Source organism: Cheilinus undulatus, linkage group 15, assembly GCF_018320785.1.
Source record: "Cheilinus undulatus linkage group 15, ASM1832078v1, whole genome shotgun sequence".
In the NCBI taxonomy this organism is placed as follows: Eukaryota; Metazoa; Chordata; class Actinopteri; order Labriformes; family Labridae; genus Cheilinus; species Cheilinus undulatus.
In genome coordinates, this window is record NC_054879.1 from 30,642,458 (window position 1) to 30,663,016 (window position 20,559).

At 39.3% G+C, this 20,559-nt stretch overlaps 1 protein-coding gene across 1 annotated transcript in view; it reads right to left on the reverse strand.

Annotated features, from left to right (window-relative positions):
• Positions 1–338: 338 nt before the first annotated feature.
• fhip1b (FHF complex subunit HOOK interacting protein 1B) overlaps positions 339–20,559 on the reverse strand; it is a 43,940-nt gene continuing 23,719 nt past the window's right edge. Inside the window, exons 8-11 of the mRNA XM_041806650.1 lie at positions 17,496–18,869; positions 13,845–14,023; positions 12,255–12,417; positions 339–9,253 (exon numbers count right to left, since the gene is read on the reverse strand). Coding sequence (XP_041662584.1) covers positions 8,946–9,253; positions 12,255–12,417; positions 13,845–14,023; positions 17,496–18,869 — 2,024 coding nt within the window. The 3' untranslated portion in view covers positions 339–8,945. The remainder of the gene's footprint in view (positions 9,254–12,254; positions 12,418–13,844; positions 14,024–17,495; positions 18,870–20,559) is intronic.

Consider the following 20,559-nt stretch of genomic DNA (forward strand, 5'->3'; position numbering starts at 1 on the left):
AATGAACACTGGTGCTAATGATAGAAGCTCTACCAAGAACGGGTTTGAGGAAGGTTTTAACCACATTCTTAGTATTCTTCAAAACTTTCAGCTGTAACTTTTAAAGCCTGCAGAAACCCCATGGATAGGTTTACCTTTCAGGGCCTCTATATAAATAAATAAATAAATAAATAAAGGATGAATTTGGTTGGAGTTCTATAAAAATAAGTCAATCTTTGAGGTCGATGAAGGCTCATCTTCTTAAAATGTTGTGAATTAATACTTTACCCAACAGGAGACACAGTGGGGTGTTTGTGCAGTACATTCAACAAAGAAATAACAACAGGACACATGCGGTATTGCTAGGCAAAGAATTTATAAATTAATAAAAACATTCCCTTTGTAGTGTTCTTCTGACAGCTTTTTCCACTTGGTATTTCTGTCCTTTTTTCTAATGATTTCAAAATATAGAAAAATATTTCTGGCAACATTCATCATTACTTTTAGCATGATTTTTCATTCTGTCCTGTTGGTTATTACACATACCTCTGCATTTTTCCCATCCATCATGTTTTACAGTATTTACACATATAATCAATCAGCATCATCTTTCAGCCTCTAACAGGGGGAGGGGGGGACACCAGAGCATGATTTGCATAGATCACAGAGGGGAAATTATTCAGCGGGGAAAAGTCAAAGCATACAGAAAGAAAATAGATTTGTGTACATTATGTGATGAAGCAAACAAATCAGTACACTGTAAATCAATTCAAACATGGCACCAAGTGTGCAAGACAATAAATCCCTTCAACAGAGCTGAAAACATTATAAAATCCAAAACTGTTTAATTTTGTGTTTTCATACAGAGAAAATAAAAAACGTCATCATCATATGGCAGCTAAAGCGTGTTTCAAAACAAAAGTGGAAGCCTCATTTGGCACATTATTCTACTGCTTTATAGAGATATATTTAACCAACTTTGATGTTGTGTTTAGGCAGTGAAAGAGCCAATCAAAACCCCCAAAATCCCATTTAAATGGAGTGACAGGTGAACACTTTGGCATGCTGTTTGCAGTTTCTTCCAGTTCAATCTTAAACGCACAAAACAAAAACTCAAAACACAACATGCTCTGGGTTGAGATTGGCGTTAACTATGGTGAAATCTGAAGGATGTCAAAGAATCCATCTGACATGAATCGTAGTGTTCAAGCACGCCTGCCTGAAATACAGACGGCAGAAAACAAACCAAACAAAAATCTGTGACAATGGATGAAAATGTAGAGGCTTAGCTTTGGGTTTGCATAACAATATTTTTGTCAGTTTACATCAACGTTTAGTCGAGATTTGAGTCAAGGTGAGGAGATACAAGGATGAAGAAATCAGCAGGCTGACATTTTGAAGCTTAAATAGATAACAGATTAAACTTTTTTTTAAAAGAGAGCAATCATTTGGTTTTTATCTGTTATTTCGGCACAGTAAAAACATTTAGGGTGATGATTTCTGTGGCTCCATTTAGCTACTGCAGTATAGATAACTCCTGCATCCTGCTGGGTTAGTTTCTGCACTGTAGGAAACCAAAATCCATTCCCCACATGTCAATTCAAACAATCAAATTCAGGCTTTTTGTTCATTTTAAGAAGCTGTCCCCCTGTCTGCGATCCATATCAGCATCTTTACTGTGTCACTGCTTTCTTCTCTACCAATGAGAAGAAGTTAACCACCTTTTATCACATATGGAGTATGAAACAAACTTTCATAAAGCTTGGTAGGTTGCAGGCTTGATAACTGCTGTCAGATTCCCCATTGTAATTCACGATTTTCACCATACCAGCAGAAAACTGCATGATGCTATACTAAATAAATATCTGCAATTTGATAGCTTGGGGAAGTCATCTCTGGCCACATAGACTCGCTCATAAAAACACCTTATTTCAAACTTTCCTAATAGATGTGAATGAAAATAGTTAATAAAGAGAAGTACAAAAAGAAGTCAGAGAAAAATGACTGTGGAGAGTGTAAACATGGGCTTAAATCAGGAATGTTTTCACTCGCAGATGCCTACAGTTTAAGTTTTGTAACTCCCTTATAAATGGTGCTGGAAAACTCATAACACCCTTGAAGGATAATTCAGGTTTTTACATTTGTTATTTCAGGCTGGCAACACACAAGACAATTTTGAATCTTAAACACTTCCAAGGACTACCAGGATAAGCTCAATTTAAACCAATTTTTAACGTCATGATCCTCTGAATATGCACAAAAGACATTTTGACTCCATGCTAAGGTTGGGTGGCAATTCACTGTCCCGTGGTATTTCAAAATAGCCAGAGTGTCCCTTTAATGGCTGTCATGGAAAAATCTGCTATGTAATGCATGTTAAAGATGAATGCCCTATGAGTGTGTTTCTGTTTCTAGAAGCAGCACTTGCCTGTTTGAAGATGCTGTTAAAGTTATGACAGCACTTAAGCTAATAATGTATGCCACATTTTTCAAATTAAAAAATGTCAAGAGAAGACTCACTTTTAGACTCGCTCACACATAAGTCACATGATGGCATCACACTATGATCTCTTCTGAAGTCAAACTAACACGCACCACTTCTAATTTTAAGTTACAGCAATGCACAGTAATAAAACACTTTAATTCTTCTTGCTGAGGGTAAAAAAGCTATGAGAAATTATCTTTAGTTTATCGTTAATATGAGGGCACAATTACATGAAAAAGTGAAGAATAAATCTCATTTTGAAAGGATATTAACGCTATTTACTATGATAAAGTCTTGCATTAATTTTCAAAATGATCACATCGCTCTTTTTTCATGATAATCTCTTGTCAGTGAAATGCTTGGGTCTACATTTATCTTTATAATTTTAACACAGAAACTTCAGCCTGTAAAATCTCCTGTCAGCTGCACACCATGATTAAAAGCACAACTGATTGAGGATACATGAGAGTTAACACGGTGAAGTTTATGTGTGGAAACAAAGAAAGATCCATATAGTCATTTCTAAGAGGCAAATAAATGTGATAAAGGGAAACAGAAATATTGTTTTGAAAAGGCTCCACTTTTTCCACATATAACTGAAACTTATTGAAATACTGAAAGTATTGGTATCAGTGAAAAGAAAATTCAGCAGATATTTAAAACTGATATATTGAGAAGGGTCTGTCTGCAGATCATACATCTCTGACAGCCATTCTCACAGACCATTTGTCTGAGATGCCATCTATGTCAGAAAGGAAGTGCCATAATTTGCAGGTATTTCAAGTTTTACATTTTTCTTTTCAAATTCAACTTCATCCATGAACAACATCTGGCAGTAAGCTTTGTTAGCTTTAGCTAAAGCTGACATAGCTATGCCAGCTTTGTGATTAAAGCTACTATATAAGACAATTTAGCAAAGTTAGCTTTATCAAATATAGCAAAAACGAACATAGCTTTAACTGAGAACGTAGGTATGTATCTTACGTAGCTTATTTGTGAGCTTTTCTTTAGCTACGTTCACTAAGTAGCTTATGGAGCTATGTTAGCTACATAGCTTACTCCGCTAACGGAGTAACATAAGCTACGTTGGCTGCTTCAGGGTGTTTTCATGAATGAGCAGACTGTTTACTTTGCATTATTAAGCCTTTTGTAACCAGGTTTTGGAGGTCAGGTTTTCAACTTTTTTAAGTTCATCAGTATTTCCGTTCTGAGATAGAGGCCATCTCAGATGAAAGATCTGTGAGAGTGGCCATCAGAGATGTGCGATCTGCAGCCTGACTGTCTTGGATATACTAGCTGTAAATATCGGCCATAGAGTTTTAGGCAGAAACCATGGACCTATGTCAGTTAAAGTCGTTTTTTTTGTTCATCCTTACACTTAAAAGCCTGAGACAGAATTTTTAGGTCTGAGCTACCTTTATCAATCAGTACTGATATCAGTATGTTCTAAACGTAATTTTTAAATATCGACAAAAATCCAATATCTGTTATCCCTATTTTGTTATTAAAAATTACAGACTGGCAAGGCTCTGACATGATTGAGGGCAGTAAAATAGCAGTATTGACACTATGCACTTAAGGGCTATTTATACTAGTAATCAGTAGTGACAAGTCTTTAATTGGGCCCAGATTGTTGGAAGGGTATGCAACACAACCCCAAAATGGTGCTTTGATTTGTCTGGTGTGTAGCCAGCCTAACTGGTATGGCTTTGTGTGATGACTTCTAAAAATGCTGTAATAATGGCGAGTATGACTTAAAAAAACATATTTGTTTTTGTATTTGGCCCTGTAACTCTTACTGCATCTGTTTAACATTCTGCATTGGCACTTTGTTTTGTAGTTGGGTTATTTGAAAGCACTGTATAAAAGTGCACTATGAACAACGTAGCAGAGTAACAGAGTTCAAATTTGACCGTGTCTTTAACAGAGACGATTAATGTTCAGGTATAGCTGGAGAGAGATTGTCTTTGGTGTTGATGAATGAAACAGACAAACAGAGTAAACTGCTTGGTTTTACTGACTGACAAACTGGCAGAACCAAAATGCAGTATTACTCATCATGCTCAAAAATTTTTAACAGAACTGTTTGTAAAAATAGAATTAAAAAAGCAATCTCAAGTGTAGAAGTCGAGAAACCTGCTGTGGAGTGAAACCCTCTGGCCTTTCTCTTAGCACACTGGAGACATAAATCTATTTGAACACTGATGTACGGGAGACTGAGGTGAACAGATGGACGGACTGATGGCAGTGGGTAAAATCCTCAAGTGATTTCTCTAAAGATTTGATTAGCAGAGAGATAACATTCAGCGTGAAGCGTGTCTGCAGGCACGGGGATGACTCACTAAAACCTACTGCATGGGAGCAATTTTAAGGGCATTCAAACAGAGAGCTTATTCTACACTATTAATTATTCATTTCTTATCAACCTGTCATTAATTTGCATGCAGAAACTCTTAAACTAATAATTTTACAAAAACAAACTATATGGGTGTTACAAAATGTGTCTAGAAATCTCATAGAAAAGTGATTTACAGGAGTAATGAAGTACTAAATGTACAAAGATGAAAACCATGCTTATGGCTTTGACTAGCTGAGAAAGCCTCAACTTTTAATGAAAAAAATATGAATATTTCAAAGGTTAAGACTTTGCAGGATGGCAGATGCTTTCAGCAGTTCATTTTCTGCCAAAAGTTGAGAAAGAACAGCTTAGACATGCAGAAAATTAAACTATTTCACTTAATGCAGGGTCATATTTAGATGCATTTTGCAGCTCAGTTATACAGTTAAAACTTCATTTGAAAGGTTGCTAATTTTCTAATCATTTTCGAGAAGTTCCTGGAAAATTACAGAAGGAAACTAAAAAACATAACAAAATTACAGCTTGTAAATTAAAGTGATGGTTTGCTATTTTTGAAGTGAGGTGGTGCGGTACTTTTCATTCATTATTAGCCATAGGTCAGCTCAGCCCATTCATCCAGGAACTATCAGCAGTACTGGCATGAAAGCGCAGGTATACATTTAGCAAACAAGGCCATTTGTTTCACATAATTTCAATAATGTTTGTATCATCTGGTGTCAACAGTAAACAGTGTGTAATAAGTGGGGTTTCCATCCACCAGTTTTAATCTGCATCTTCAATTTGCACAAAAAACCCTGACTTGACAGGAAGAAAATTTGGAAAAACATTGAAATATAAAGAAAAAGTTTTTGCACTTTAAGGGGAAAAGTTGGTGCATCATGAATTTTTGCACATATCTAGCAATTATGAAATATTTTCTCTCTGGCTTCCAAGACAAAGTTATCAACCTTTATGCAATCTAGACAAACCAAGCATTCAGCAAGCAGTATCCTGAGTGGAAAAAAAAAAACACTGTAGGCGTCCGTTGTTTCTGCTGGCGTGCTAATATCACTCCTAGTTAAAAACAGTTCAACTTCTAGAACAGCGCTGGACTTGTCAATGTTACTTCACTAGAAAATCAAAACCCACTAGGGCAGGACTTCTGATAATGGTAACGATTTCACTCGTCTATAAAAGGGTAATACTACCAGGTCTAGAACTGCTTTCTCTGTCAGGATTCCTTTGCATTTTCCTGGTAATATTTCCTTGAAAAAATGAAAAATCACTTTTATAGCCTTGTGGGAAGTGCTTTGAAACTGAGGTTGTAAGAACTGCAAGTACTTATAAAAATAGCTGTGGACAGACCCTTAAAGCCTTTGCACAGAGTCTGCTTCTTAAATCCAAAACTGCTGCACAATATAAAAGAAAAACAATCAAGTGTTGTGCTAATGTTCAAAATCTTTGCCTTTTGTCATTTTTTCAGAACACGTTAGATTTTTTGGTGTTTTTTTTTAATCTGTCCAAGTCATTTAAATGGGTTACTGACTTTTCAGAGCTGTGGCTGCAGCTCCTTTCTCCCTCTGAAACTTCACTTCAGACACCATGCTTTGCCCAGGTATTTTGTGGATTTTAACCATGGAAAATCATAGATAATGGCCAACATTTGTACATAAAGCCACATAACAGACTAGGAGAATAGTTGCATTCTCATGCTCTGTCTTCACACAGCACTGTGTTATAAGCACTTGTGCAAATAACCTACAGTAAATATGAAGGGCTCTGTCAGGAGTGGATGGACTCTGTTTCTTTTTTCTTTTTCAGAGACCTAAAGAACCACAAAATCACCTTCACTGCTGTTTTTAAATTGCAGCACAGGACTGTATTGCCTCTAAATACTAAATTTTTACAATGAATCTAAAATGTAATACATTTGACTCTGTGTGCCAGATTTGAATATGTGATTTTTTGGGTCAGTTAATGAAACAAAAAAATGTGTCTAAAAATTAAGAACTCAGTGTGCAAAGACTCTTAATCCTGACGCTGCACCAGCCCTGTGTAATGTGAAGTGAATGGGTATGAATGTGAAAGTGTGAGCTGTGGTGTAAAAAGTGCTTTGAGTGTTCAGACATCTTATAAAGTGCTTTACAAGCTCAAGTCCATTTACAAATTATTTTAGTGGATGGGAATGTTTAAGTTGGCTTCTGGCAAAAAACTAAAAAGACATTTAGATTTGGCAATACTATCTGGATGGAAACCACACTACAGTTGGTGTAAAAAAGACTATTTATTTTATCACAGATGTATTCTCTCTCAAATCCTGGGCTCCAAAACAGGTCCCTTACATCTAGGGACCTGCAGGTTGCATTGACATTGTCGCCACTTGGAGCTTGTATATTTGGAGCCTGGGTCTGCTGAAGGTATTGATGCTTTGGCAAATTAAGTCCAGGTGGTTGGTTACGCATACAACTTATCACTAGGGCAAAAAACCCTCATCCAGGCATAAATAAGAGGTCTTTTCACTGAGACACCAATCGTCTTGTGTGAGTAGACTAGCTTCCATACCTGTATTCATGCTGGTTTCTCCATAGAAGGACTGAGCTGAATGACGACTCTATGGCTAACTGACAATACCTCAAACAACCTTCCTTCAAAGGTACTTATCTGTCACTTAAATGAATAACCATCTTATTGATAATAAAAACATAAATCCAAAGTTTCCAAAGTTAAAGGTCTATTTTATCTTGGCAGAAAGCTTTTAACACTGTGTGGCTGCGACTTCACTCAACCATCAGACACAAAAAAATAAATTAAACCCAGATCACAACGCTGGCGCTGACTCCTCATCCTCACAAACACATTTATACTTGGTACCTAACAAAGAAAAGAAGAGCTGGTTGCACAACTTAAAAAAATAAGGGGAGTTAGTGTTATAAATAGCAGCTTGTTAAGTTCCAAGTTGAACCGTTGCACGTTCAGTTTGGCTTGACATTTTGCAGCTAAGAAAAACAAAAAAAGTTGCAATGGAGTTCGCTCTGTAGAGCTTCACTTTTAGCTCACAAACAAAACACCTTTTAAAAGAAGTCAGCGAATGCCTCATGAGGTCTTTTTTTTAACTGTCAGTTCAAAAAACGGAAATTGTTCCTACGCTTCCCAGAACAAAAAAAAGCTTCCCTTCTCGCTTTTATTTCAAGCAGACTCTGGGGTCTTTTTTTAAAGACTAAATGACACACAAAAGGTCTGAAAAGTAAAAGCAGTGCTGCCTTTTCAAACCCCGCTGCTTCTTTTGAAGCAACAGGTGGCTTACTGCTGGCCTGGAGAGCTGGCGTCACCTCGGTGCCATTCACTGAAATAAACTCACACACACACACACACACACACCGGCTCCCACATGTTGCTGATATGTCTCAAAACGGTGCAAATGCAAAAGAAAAACACATTAATAAGGAAAGATTAAAAATGGCATCAATGATAAGGATTTCCAGTATTTCGTGTTGGCCGTGCTAATCTGCAAAAATAAAAGGTGGCACTAACTCACTTTTGATCCAGTTTTTGTCTAATAATGGAGGTTTTTGCAGCAGTGCAGCCTTTCCAAAATAAAAAAGGACACATTTTCTGTGGGCTTTGTATTTTGCCGGTCCTTGAAAGAGGAAAGCTGCGGTGAAATCTCGTTGGATTGAAAATGGCCGAAGCTTTCAATGATTTCCTGCAAAAACAATTTTTGGTGTCATAATTCTGAGGACAGACTTTCTTCTCCTCTGTGCTGCCTTTCAAATAAAAGATAAAGAGTGTCAACTAGCACCAATTTGTGCACCTATTTCTATAACCTGTGGCTTCACTGTCACTTTAAACCATGACATGGTACGTGTATGTACAAGCTCCCACATCTCAAACATTTACTGAGATTTTCTGTGTATACAATGGAAATATAATACATGATATGCACAATATCCTTTAAGTTTACAAGTGAGGAAAACTCTTCCAGTCTTATAGGTATCCTTTTATGGTTTTGGTACAAAAATGCCTGTTTTCCTCGTTGTTTGCGTCATTACAGTGACAGAAAAGTCTCAGTGCTCCCGTCTGTCCTCTTGTGACGGGACAATCCTAAAGAACTCTTTATATAATCTGACTTAAGGTTTTTACCGTCTATTCCTCGGCCTCCTGGCTCTGAGGGAAAGGCAGACTAACGGCGTGCTCTTGAGCCAGGGCAGCCAGCTCCTTCAGGAATTCGCAGAAGATGACTGCACAGTAGACGGCATTTTTCACTCGCAGAGCCTCGGCCTGCTTCTCCAGAGATGCTCCTCCGCTTCCGCCGCCTCTGAAGAGAGCGCTGTGCAGTGACTGGCCACCATCCCGGACGTGTGCGAGGGCAAGCTGAGCGGCATGTCGAGCCCGTGTTGGGCTGTTGGTGTGACGGAGGATCAGGTCTCCCAAGGATGGCTTACGACTTTTCACTGGAAGAAAATAAGATTACAAGGTCTAAGCAGCTTCTAAGTATGATGTATGCGTAAACAACACATTTTTATTACCTTTTTTTTTTTTTTTTAAATAAAAAAAGTTGGTTTTGACCTTTACAGTGGTGTAACCAATATAATATGAAGTGCTGAGATGTACCGTCATGACCAAAAGTGCAGCAAAACATAGGGCTGCTCAACTGTGTCAAAAAAACATTATCACTATTATTTTTTATTGATATTAAGATCTTCATTATTAAACAAGATTACTAGTTAATTTTACAACATTTATCAAACTTGAACACTTTTACAACTTTGAAAAACAAGGCATAAATGAATATCAAAGAGAAAAAAAAATATGAATTTGTAAAACAGTGACATACAATAACAATGTATATGTAAATATTACTTTCATGGCCAAAATATCACAACACTGAAACATTAGGGCTGCATGGCATCACAGGGTGTTAGCGCTGTTGCCTGGTTCGCTTCCCTTTCTGCAAGGGGTTTGCATGATTTCCATGTGCATGTGTTGGTTCTCTTTGAGCACTCCGGCTTCCTCCCACTAACAAAAACATGCTTGTTAGGTTAAATGATAACTCTAAATTTGCCGTAGATGTGAATGTAATTGTCCCTGGCTGTTTTTCTCTGCATGTTGGCTCTATGATTGACTGGCGACCAGTCCAGGGTGTACCTTGCCTCTTGCCCAATGACAGCTGGGACAGGCTCCAGCACCCTGTGACCCCACAACCCTGCAACGTGATGAGCGGTGTAGGAAAAAAATAAATAAATGAAGCATTTACCCCTTGAAAAATCTTTGGACAAAACAAGTGTAACATGACTTGTGGAATAGAGATTGTTTTAATTGTTTTCACAGTCATGGGAAGTCAGAATTCTAAATTAAACTAAAACTTGAATTATTCCTTCCCTACATGCACTCTGATGAAAATTTAGCCCACTTCATTGCATGCTGTAAGCATGTGCTTCCCAGCTCACAACATGCCAGAATGTATAGTGATGCAGGGCAGACCAGCAGCTGATGGTGCCAATTTTGCCTATATACCTCTGTTGTTAGGTCATAATCCTTCATGTAAAGATAACGGAGATGCATTGTGACTCATGGGATATGTGTCTGTCACCGTCAAATCACCCAATGCTGACAGCCGAATTACCACATTGTAGCTTGCAGAGGTGCAAATTCTCAATGGCAATAAAGATGGTACTTAAAGTGTTTCACAGCTGAACAGAAACAGCAAGTTGTGGTCTTTGCTTTAATGCAATGGAAATATTCTCACAGGAATAGGGCAGAGGATTTACCACAGCCTTATGAATCATGATACAAGTTGATCTTCCATGAGAAATTAATAAATGGAAAAACATTTTTTTAACTTCTCAGATTCAAATGGCCCTCTCTGTTGTCACAACAATAATATTCTAGGTTTTTTGTGTGAAATTTGTGATGTGCAGTTTTTAACATTATTTAGGAGGAGGCTTCAGACAAGCTGCCTCTTCCTGAACTGTACATTTTTGTATTTTTTAACTCTGCAAAAACTAAACTAAACTTTATCACAAGCCCACTTGTATTTGCAGAAGTCTTTTGATTTACTCCTGTATTCAGGCGCTGCAGTTTCTGTGATGAAGAGACGAGGAGGGATTTAACAGTATGACTCACACTCAGTAAGCAGCTGCATGAAGCCTTCGTTATCAGCTATGCTGTACGGCTCATGTCTTTACAAATAACGCAAAAAGTACTGCTTGTGTTCTTCTGATCCTGTTTAGAATTCCAGGGAAAACTTGAATATACAGCATCATTCAGTGCTGGATGTGACGGCACACACTGGGTCCTTTTGGGAGCCTTGCTGTTGTTGGTAAACGATAATTAGCCTGGTGTCTTGTCATGTGTAGATGGAGGTTAGCGTTGCTGCAGTAGTTTACCTTGTTATTTGCACAGCTTGCTCATGCCCAACTCCCAACTGTCTGATGTTTAAGGAAAACAAAAATAATCAAGTATCTTTGCTTTTAATCTTACTGGCAACAGATAGATTTCTCATCCATTCTACCCGCAGTTTGTTTTGATCTAGAGCGGTGTTCCTCAACTGGCATCAGGACCCACCAACACCTCCTTAACAATGAATTGTGACCCAAATTTCTGATATTTTTCAATCATTACTAAATTTTTTTAATGAAAAATGGGGCAGACTGGACTTAAGATGGAACAAAACATGTGGCAAAGATATGCAGAAATATTGTTTGAGATAAAAGCACATCATGGATTTTCGGCCATCTTTTTTTCAGACAGGCATCCACAATGAACCAAGAAAGGCTTCCCAGTTGACAACCAAGGATCCAAAGCACACACTACATCATGCATGTTTATTGTCTGCTACCACCTGTTGGTTTTTGTTGACTGGGCCGTAGGAGAAATCTATTTTAAAACTTTCATCACAGCATTTGTAGCCATATTAATTCTGTAATATCTGGATCAATACATGCATTGGCCAGGAGTCCTTACCTACTTGCTATATCGATTTTTGAGTACCAGCATGCACAATAATACAATTTAAACTTATTTTTCCTTCTACACGAGCCTCCAAAAGATTGCCACTTGTATACCAGTTCAACCTACAATCGGGAGTTTGCACTTTAATAACCTGGAAAGATGGAACTTGGCTTAAGAAATTGATCTAAGTTCTTGTTCAGACCTTTAACATAGTTTAATTCTTAATTCAAGGCAGTCTTGTTGTAAGGTCTTGTTATATAATTAATGTTAAACTGATCTCTCACAATGGAATAATGCAGTTAAGTCCTCAAATGACAGCAAGATCCCAAAAAACCACTAAAAAATCCGATTCTACCCTGTTATTCAAGCTTGACAGGAAGGAAAAACTTTGCCTCTAACCTTTTCAAGTCTGTCAGATTTAATATCAGAGACAAAAGAGACACAGGCACACAAATACAAACACACTCTACGTGTGCCAGTTCAGTTTGTTTCTATACTCACCAAGTGAATCAGAGCGCCGCAGGGTTGGAACTCCTGCAGGCAAGTCTGACCAGTCCACTTTGCCCCGGGCCACCAGGTACTGCTGGGCTTTCTTCAGCATGGCGGGGAAGTCCTCGTGGGAGGCAGCAAATGCCTCGATACGGTTCTTCACAGAACCAAGGACCTGAGGTGAGAGGCCGAAACAAGTTAGTCTACAGACTCTGAAAGGCAGCTAGCAATTGTTGTTGATCACTTTGCTAGTACATTTTTCCTTGAGACTTCAGTTGCTCCCACATGGAGGTAAAGCCTTTTTGTGCTGCATGGTTCAGCTTAACCAAACTCTCCTCTCTAACATAAAACTGTACAGCTTTGTTTTTCCATTGGCTGAAGTTGTAGTAGTATCTGCTACTTTGCTGAAGAAAAGGCCTGAGGCTATTTCATTTTACGAGGCATCCTTCCTCTCTGTCATAGATGTGTTCACTGTGATGCACCATAGAAACTGGCAGTCAATATCATCAGACTGTGGAAGAGAGAGTCCATGCAAATACAATGTGGGTCTGATGCTCTTGGAACAGAGGCAAGCACAGAATTGAGGTGGGCTGGAAGTGGACAATTATGCCCACAAAACAAATGCCTTAAAACTGTAACAAAATCAAATTAAAGTTCAGGAACTATAGCAATAAACACCTAAGCTAGAAAGTTGATGTCTGTCAGGAGAGTGGGCATATGGCAAGGACTTTAAAGCTGATATTACCGAGGTTTTTAATTTTGATCAATCTTTTTTCATTGACACTAGACTGTTGATCAATTACCAAGTGACTGTTCTCTTCTCACTTTGCACCTCCTGCTCTCTTTATCCTCTGTGACTTCAGGACTTACTGTGCAGACACTTAACTCCCACGGCTGGCAAAATTCAGGCAAGGCTGTCAATCAACACCAGATTTGAAACTTAGATAACGCTTTATATTCAGGTTCTTTTAACAAGCATTATTCAATAGTTTGTAAGCCCCCTATAAGAGGTAGTAGCGGGTGGTACACTGGTATCAATGCCACCCCTATAAAATTTGCAGTACAATCAAAATCGATGCTGCTATTAGTGTAGTAGAGAGATATGTAATAGACAACAGCTAGGTCTGAGTCTTTTTTTATCAGTTAGAGAGCTACTTTAGCCGGCTGTGTGTTGACAGTGCTGCCTTACACAAATATGGATACTACATGCCTCTGCCCAGTTAACATGATCATTCAAATAAGGATGACACATTTATACTTCCTACTGAAGGACTAAGTATACCATCCCTTTTGATACTTATTAATAGTGCATGAATGTTCTATGGACCCCGTACAACAAAGATATGCTTGTTTTGTTATGAAACTTCACTTATACTGTTACATGTTAAAAACAACAAGCATTAACGTATTTCAATTAAGTTTAAAATGACTAATGTAATTCAGTATTTCAAAAGAACAGTACAATCTTCTGCTGGATTTGCTTTGCTGTGACCGTTAAATTTTAATCATCAAAAAGGACTTCAGACTAAACTTGGACTTTCTGCCCTTAAAGACTTTGGGCATGACTTTAAAAAAAACACCTGAGGCCATCTTTGGCTGTACCTGGATCAGTGACTTGACACTGGGCTGGAAGACCATGTTGGTGTTGAGCAGGAAGGACCGTAGGAGGGGCTGAGGATAGCACGCCAGTTGAGCCACGATGCCCGTCAGCAGGATGTTGACGTACAGCGAGTTTTGGAGCATGTTCTCCAGCTTGGAAAACAGAACCATTATGAACGGACCTGCACGGAGAAAGAGTGATGAATCACTTAATAGAGACATAAAACACCCAACTTTAGCTCAGCTGAATGGGAACAAACAGAGGGGATGAAATCAGACGAGACTTTGACAGCGTCTGATAGAATGACTGATGTGGCCATCAGGCTGAAAGGAGAGCAGCGGGGAGCTTTAACAGCTTGAAAAGGTAAAATGAGGGCAATCAAACTCAGCACCATTCTTTAGTGCTGCCACTGTGGAGTGACAAGCTCTTATTATCCTCTATGACTTCAGGACTTACTGTGAAACTGTTCCAGTATAGACCGGCTATTACAAAGAAGAAAAACATTCAGTCCATGACTGCCACTTCTGTAAGAAAATGTTACCCAACTGCGGCTGATGCATAAAGGCAGGTACACAGAATAAGCACGTTGAATAAGCTACTGTCATTCTTTAAAATGTACAGCAGTATTATAACATATGCTGGTGTCACAGCTTAAATAGGTACATAACAGGTTGACATATTCTTTTCTGAGGCAGAAAGTGTGAACCTAAGGCAACTAAGACAAGCAATAGTAGATAATACAGATCCTTAAGAATGCTGTTAAAACACATCTGTAAGGACAAGTATTCAGCTGGACCGTGTATGTTTGCTGCTACAGCCTGCAAAAGGGGCGTTAAACAAACATCTCTGGCTCACCAATGGTTGTAATTTTCTTTTGCTGCTGTTTTATTGAAAACTAGCATTAAAACAATACAACCTCTATTACTGCCCTGATCAACAGTGCTAAAAGAACTAAAGCTTTGAAAAGTCTGCATCTATTTCGTGAGACAGGTGCATAGAATTAGATTGATGGTTGTGGAACAACGAATTCAGCAATTTGTTTTAAAATGGTATAAAGAGATGCACCAGAGAAAAAGTTCTTTGTCTATCAGCATCTACACAGACTCTGACATCTGTCACTTTAAGTCCTGACCCCAGGATTTACAGGAAAAATGTTATCAGATCTAACAGACCTTGGAGCTAAGTGCCAGTGAATAAGGCCTGTGATGTAAGATTGAGCCATTAAGAGCCTTGTAAGCACTCAGCAAGGTCTTAAATCCAATTCTAAAATTAACAGGGAGCCCAAAGAGCAGAGGCAACGACCAAAGTGATGTGATCAGACATTTTAGTACCAGTCAGCATCCCTGCAGCTGTTTTTAAATCATCTGCCATGACGACTGAGGATGGCCTAAATATAGAGAGCCGCAATAATCCAGTCATGATGTAATGAGGAAATGAATAATTTTTTGATATCACAGACAAACAGATGTGGCTTGTTGTTAAATGGTCCTCAAATGATGTAGCTGTTTTTAACAGTCCACAGCACAAATTCATAAACTACCCAGAAAGATGACCCTGACCCAGGAACTTATCAGAATAACACTCTAGAAATAAGGACTTAGTTTTAAAAAATGAAAAATAATTGGAACTAGGGCTGCAGGCAGCATTGAAGAGCCCTTGCACCCTGGTGCATGTCGTGGTATGTCACAACTGTGAGAGTGTGGGACTAATTGGGCATAAGCAACCTGTGCTGTGTGCTGCAGTAGAGTATAAGAACCATGTTGATCCTCATAGGATCGTTATTTATCATGTAAAATGAGAAAAAAAAGGACATTATATGTTAGAGATGCTTCTTCTTTCTTGCGGTAGGTGGCGCATCAGTAAAAACATGCAATACGAATTTAAATAACTTAATCATGTAGAGGGGCAGACCCTAATCACACATATGAGATGTAATGCAAATCAAAAATTTCGTAAAAAGAGTTTCAGTGACTTCCTGTTAAATGGTGTGATAACAACTTGATCGTCAATACAGAAATGGCCTAATTGTGTCAGTTTTGTGTTGCCAGAAGGAGTACTAGATCAAAATGAAGTCATTCGGCACCATCAAAAATGCCTTATTTTGAAATGAAAAGCTCGTGGACTTCCTGTCGGGATTTGGGTATGTGTCCTTGTGCGCTTCCTTTTTGTCCAGCCATGATACATATGTGTACCCATTTTTATACATGAAGCTCTTACCCAGTTTCCTATTTCAGGTTTGGGGCCCCGCTTGATATGAATATCAATCAATTCTTGGCCCCAAGGGATGTTCTCTGCTGCTGTGTGACATCATCTGCAAAGCACCTATTGGAATTTAAACTGAACTCTAATTTATTGGAAATTTCTGAGTCATCATTTGTTGAAACAACTGAGAAAAATAATAAATTGGTGACTAGTTTGGGGGATATATTCTCTGCCCATTAGGATTGGGTAGTATTCATTTTTTAAAACTGTTATACCTTCTCCAGATTTTAACAGGGTATACAGTATTACTGCCAGGTGTTTAAAAAACACCTGCACTTGCTGGCATGCATGCGCATCACAGGGAACAGAATCTACCAGCGCTTCCTTCATACCTTTAACAAAATACTTGGAGTCTAAAAGAAGATGTTTATGAAGCAACATGTGCAGGATGGAAGTGACTTATAGTTGAAGAACTGTTTTTACACTTGACAAGAAAAATCAAATTATGTTTCTCTTTTTCCTTTCCATATACAACACATAGGCACTCTCTTTTTCTCCCTCCTTCCTCACTTCCTCCCAGAGGTAATATGAGAAATAATGATAAACTATTATCATTTAGGATGTGGGAATGTGAAGTAATGTTCCATGAGCTTTCAATGATTCCCGGGTTGTCAATATCGAGCTTCATCCAGCCAGTTTTCATTTTTTAAAAAATCTCTGGATGGTTTTCGTTTAGCCTGGTGAGTAATTTATCATAAATATTAACTAATCTCACAACACCATCTTGTTTACAGTATTTAAAGCAGTAACATGGCTATTTTTTAATACCCCAGTGTATGGTATCATTGTATAACTGCCCATTCCTATTGTCTATAGGTTTATCATAGATAAATCAGTATTAGCATGGATCATGGATGTTTTCCCAAAATGTACCAACTTCTTTTTTTCAAGACATAAATGCAAAAAACAATGGACCTTGGTGGGATTTAAAGGTTTTTTTTTTAATCACAGAAGCTTTAAGAAAAAAGCTCTCTATTTATCTCAGGACCCTCCAAGAAATGTATTTTTTATTCCTGCAAAAAAACAAAATACTGTTTCAGTCCCTAAATGACTAATTTGTAATTTTTTCACTGAGAGAACTTGCCTCAAAAATCTAAAATCAATATACTGAAGGAAAAAGTAAGAAATCTAATAGGGAGAGACTTTTATCCATTTCGACAGTTTTTATAAATATGTATTTTTTTTCTTGACCAAATCTTCGACAATTTACTATGCAATCAGTTTAAAAGAAACATGCCAAAATGCTAGCACTGAAAGTATTTCATGACTTTTGCTCCAAAACCAGGCATTTTTAAAAGAAAACAAGTCGATCTTTTCAAAGAGCTTCACTGCAAAGTATGTGAAGTCATTCGAATAGAAGCATTGAGAGGCATGAACAATGCAAGTCTCACCTGTGTACGGCTGAGAGGCAGGCTGATTTAGAGGTCTGGCAGGACTGCAGAGCCCCACGGCAGCTCCTTCACCCTTCACGTCTCCTGCCAGCCCTGTGGACAGCTCTTGGTCCTCCTCCTGCCGCTCAGCAGACAGCAACTCTCTGGCAGATTCTTCCTGCTGGCAGGCTGCCCTGCTGCGCTCCTTCACACGGTCCTCCAGCTCACTAAGCTCCTGGGTGAAGGCCTCGATGCTTATGCCCTGACCGTTGGAGTCTCCGGGCAGCTGTGGTTCTCCGGGTGCCTGCTCCAGCAGCTCCTGGATTAAACTCTCTACAGATTGTTGTGTCTGGTTGGCTTCTGGAAGATCTGAGGATGCACTGTGTGGGTTTGAGGTGTCGCTGGTTGGCAGTTTGGTGTCAGACGGTTGCTGAGTGACGGAGATCTGAGAAGCGATCTGTTTAGCGTGAGGAGATTTAGCATCACTTATGTCATTGTTGCTAAAAATGGACTGAGTGAGAGCGGAGCAGCTTTGGGAGGGACAGGAGACGAGTGATCCGTTTTGATTTGCATTTTCGTCCAAATACTGCTGCTCCCCTAAGTCTCTTTTCACTTTCTTTACCTCCAGTCCTCTGTCCTGATTGTCTGAGCAGCCGTCGCTCGACCCCATCGTCCCGTTATACATGGCCTGGTAGCTAACAGTGATGGCAGATGTTGGAATGTGAGGAGCAGGGGACGAGGTGGGATGTGAGGTTGATAAAGGAGCAGAAGACGAGGAGGCGGGGACGAGGCGAGGCTTTGGCAGGAGCTCCTCTCTCTGCAGGCTGCGTTTCTTGGAGCGTGGTGTGAGGCTGATGCAGTTGTTTTTGCCAATTGTGACGTCCCACTCCCCACTGTCCCGCTCTGAGCTGCTCCACTCAGATCGTGCTGCTGCCACAATGGCCGCCCTCTGCTGGCCTGGGGGGGTGTTACTGCTCCCTCCCTGCTGGAGAGAGAAGTGCTCAGGGAACATGGCCATTGAAGGGTTGGAAGTGGGGGGAAGTGGGGGTGGAGGGACTGTGTTTGGGGAAGGGTTTTCTCCATCATAGGGTGCCGACCAGTCACGACAAGCCCAGGAGCAATGCTCGATGCCCCGCCGGGCGTCTTTGAGGTACTCCAGGTAGCCTGAATCCCAGTCTAGACAATCTGTATGAAGGTGCTGAGGGGGCATCGGGCTGTCAGGAGAGAGAGGGTGGGAGCCTGAAGGAGTCTGCACTGCCTCCATGCTGGTGGGCGAAGAGGAACCCCCTCCTCCTAATCCACCTCCAATGCTCTGTTGGCGGATGAAGAAGGCTAAGCGGGATGGGGTGCTGGGTCTGGGAGGGGCTGGAGAGTCTGCATTGGGACTGTTCAGTACTGTCAGATAAAGAGATACAGACACAATTAGATTCCTTTTTAACGCCACAGACAAGTTTATACACACTTTACATACATTTCATAGTCCTGATTAGAGACGTAATGATGTGAAAATTGTGTTGTAAATGTTCAAAAAGTATGGATGCATCACTCTGAAGTCATTTCACCAAGTTACAGACGGAAAAAATTGAAATAAAGTTATCAACTCAAAGCACAAGGGCAGGGTTCCCCAATTAGTTTTTCCTGGGGACCAAAATTTTTCAAGGACAGAAAGCCGAGGGCCAGACATGATTTCTTCAAAGTTCACACACACTCACACACACACACCCCCCCACACCCACACACACATATATACACACAGCGTATGGCTTAATTAGCTACACTTTAGACAGAGGATTTATTAGCAAGTAATCTAAACAGGTCAGTCATAAATACGCTGTCCTTGTATCACGTGGGAATTTTTACACATTTTTAATGTTTTTAAGACCCACTGATGCTACAAGACTGGAATATTCATTATTAACATTTATTCAGCATGACTGTTTATGGCTTTAAAATGGCAAACTGTTGTTCACAATATCTGATTAGACCCTGAGAATATTTCAGCCAACCTGGGATCAGTGCAGAGTCCAGAAAGAGTTTAAGTAACCAAATTTAGTGTAAATGTTGAACCTTAAGCGTTTCTACAGATATAGCCTTTTGTAATGGTTTATTTTGTAAGTTTTATATTGATTTAAGCTGAGGTAACTTTACTTCCTGTTTAACAGTAGCAGACTTTTACTTTAGATAATAGATAAAAGAAGTGAAAATTACAAAGAAAGGAAGTGACTAAAGTAACACAAGGTAACTTTACTACGGTGAGAAAAGTTAGCGAAGCAAAGTAAACAAAGAGAGCTAGTGGAAACCTAGCACCCCCTGTGCAGGCATTAAGCTCTTACGGTGAATTTCTATGCTTTTGTGACTTCTGCAACTACAGTTTGTCGACTTTGTCAAGTTAAAATAAATCATGAAAACCATCAGTACGAGAGTCAACCGTCATTCACCAGGAGGGATGCTACAAAGAGAGTGATAGTAGGATCCTGCTGAAATGTTTCCCTGACTGCTGCTCTGTTACTGCTCAAAGAGCTATAAATCATCACCTACTGAGTGAAAACTTGACTTCTAAGCATGTCTGATCCACAACAGTCGTTATTATGCAAGTCCGTTCTCTCTGAATCCCCCTGACATCCCTGCGCGCGTCATGAAGTGCCGCATCTCAGTGCGTAATTATGTCTGTGCGCTGCGCCAAGACCAAATATGCTGATCTCTCATGTCATAGGACAGCCTGTGTCCAGGTTAGGAATACAATTTCAGTTATAAACAATTTGTTTCATTGTTATGAGAGTATTTTTTTTTTCTATTTTTGACAAGACCTGGAGTCAAATACACGTAGGATTTATAAACTATGTCCCGTTCAAACGTTAGTGATCAAGACCATAATTGCACATCTTGTTGACATAAAATTAAATTGTATGTAAATAAATGTAGTTGACATTAATGTGGCATTACAGATTCTTTATGAGTGATTAAATCAGGCTGACAATGAACTGAATCACCAAAGCGAGATATATGTCTGCTTTTCGGGCTGACGGACTATTACGCAGGTAAAGCGTTTGCTATCCTGACAGCAGCTGTTTTAATCCCCCACAGG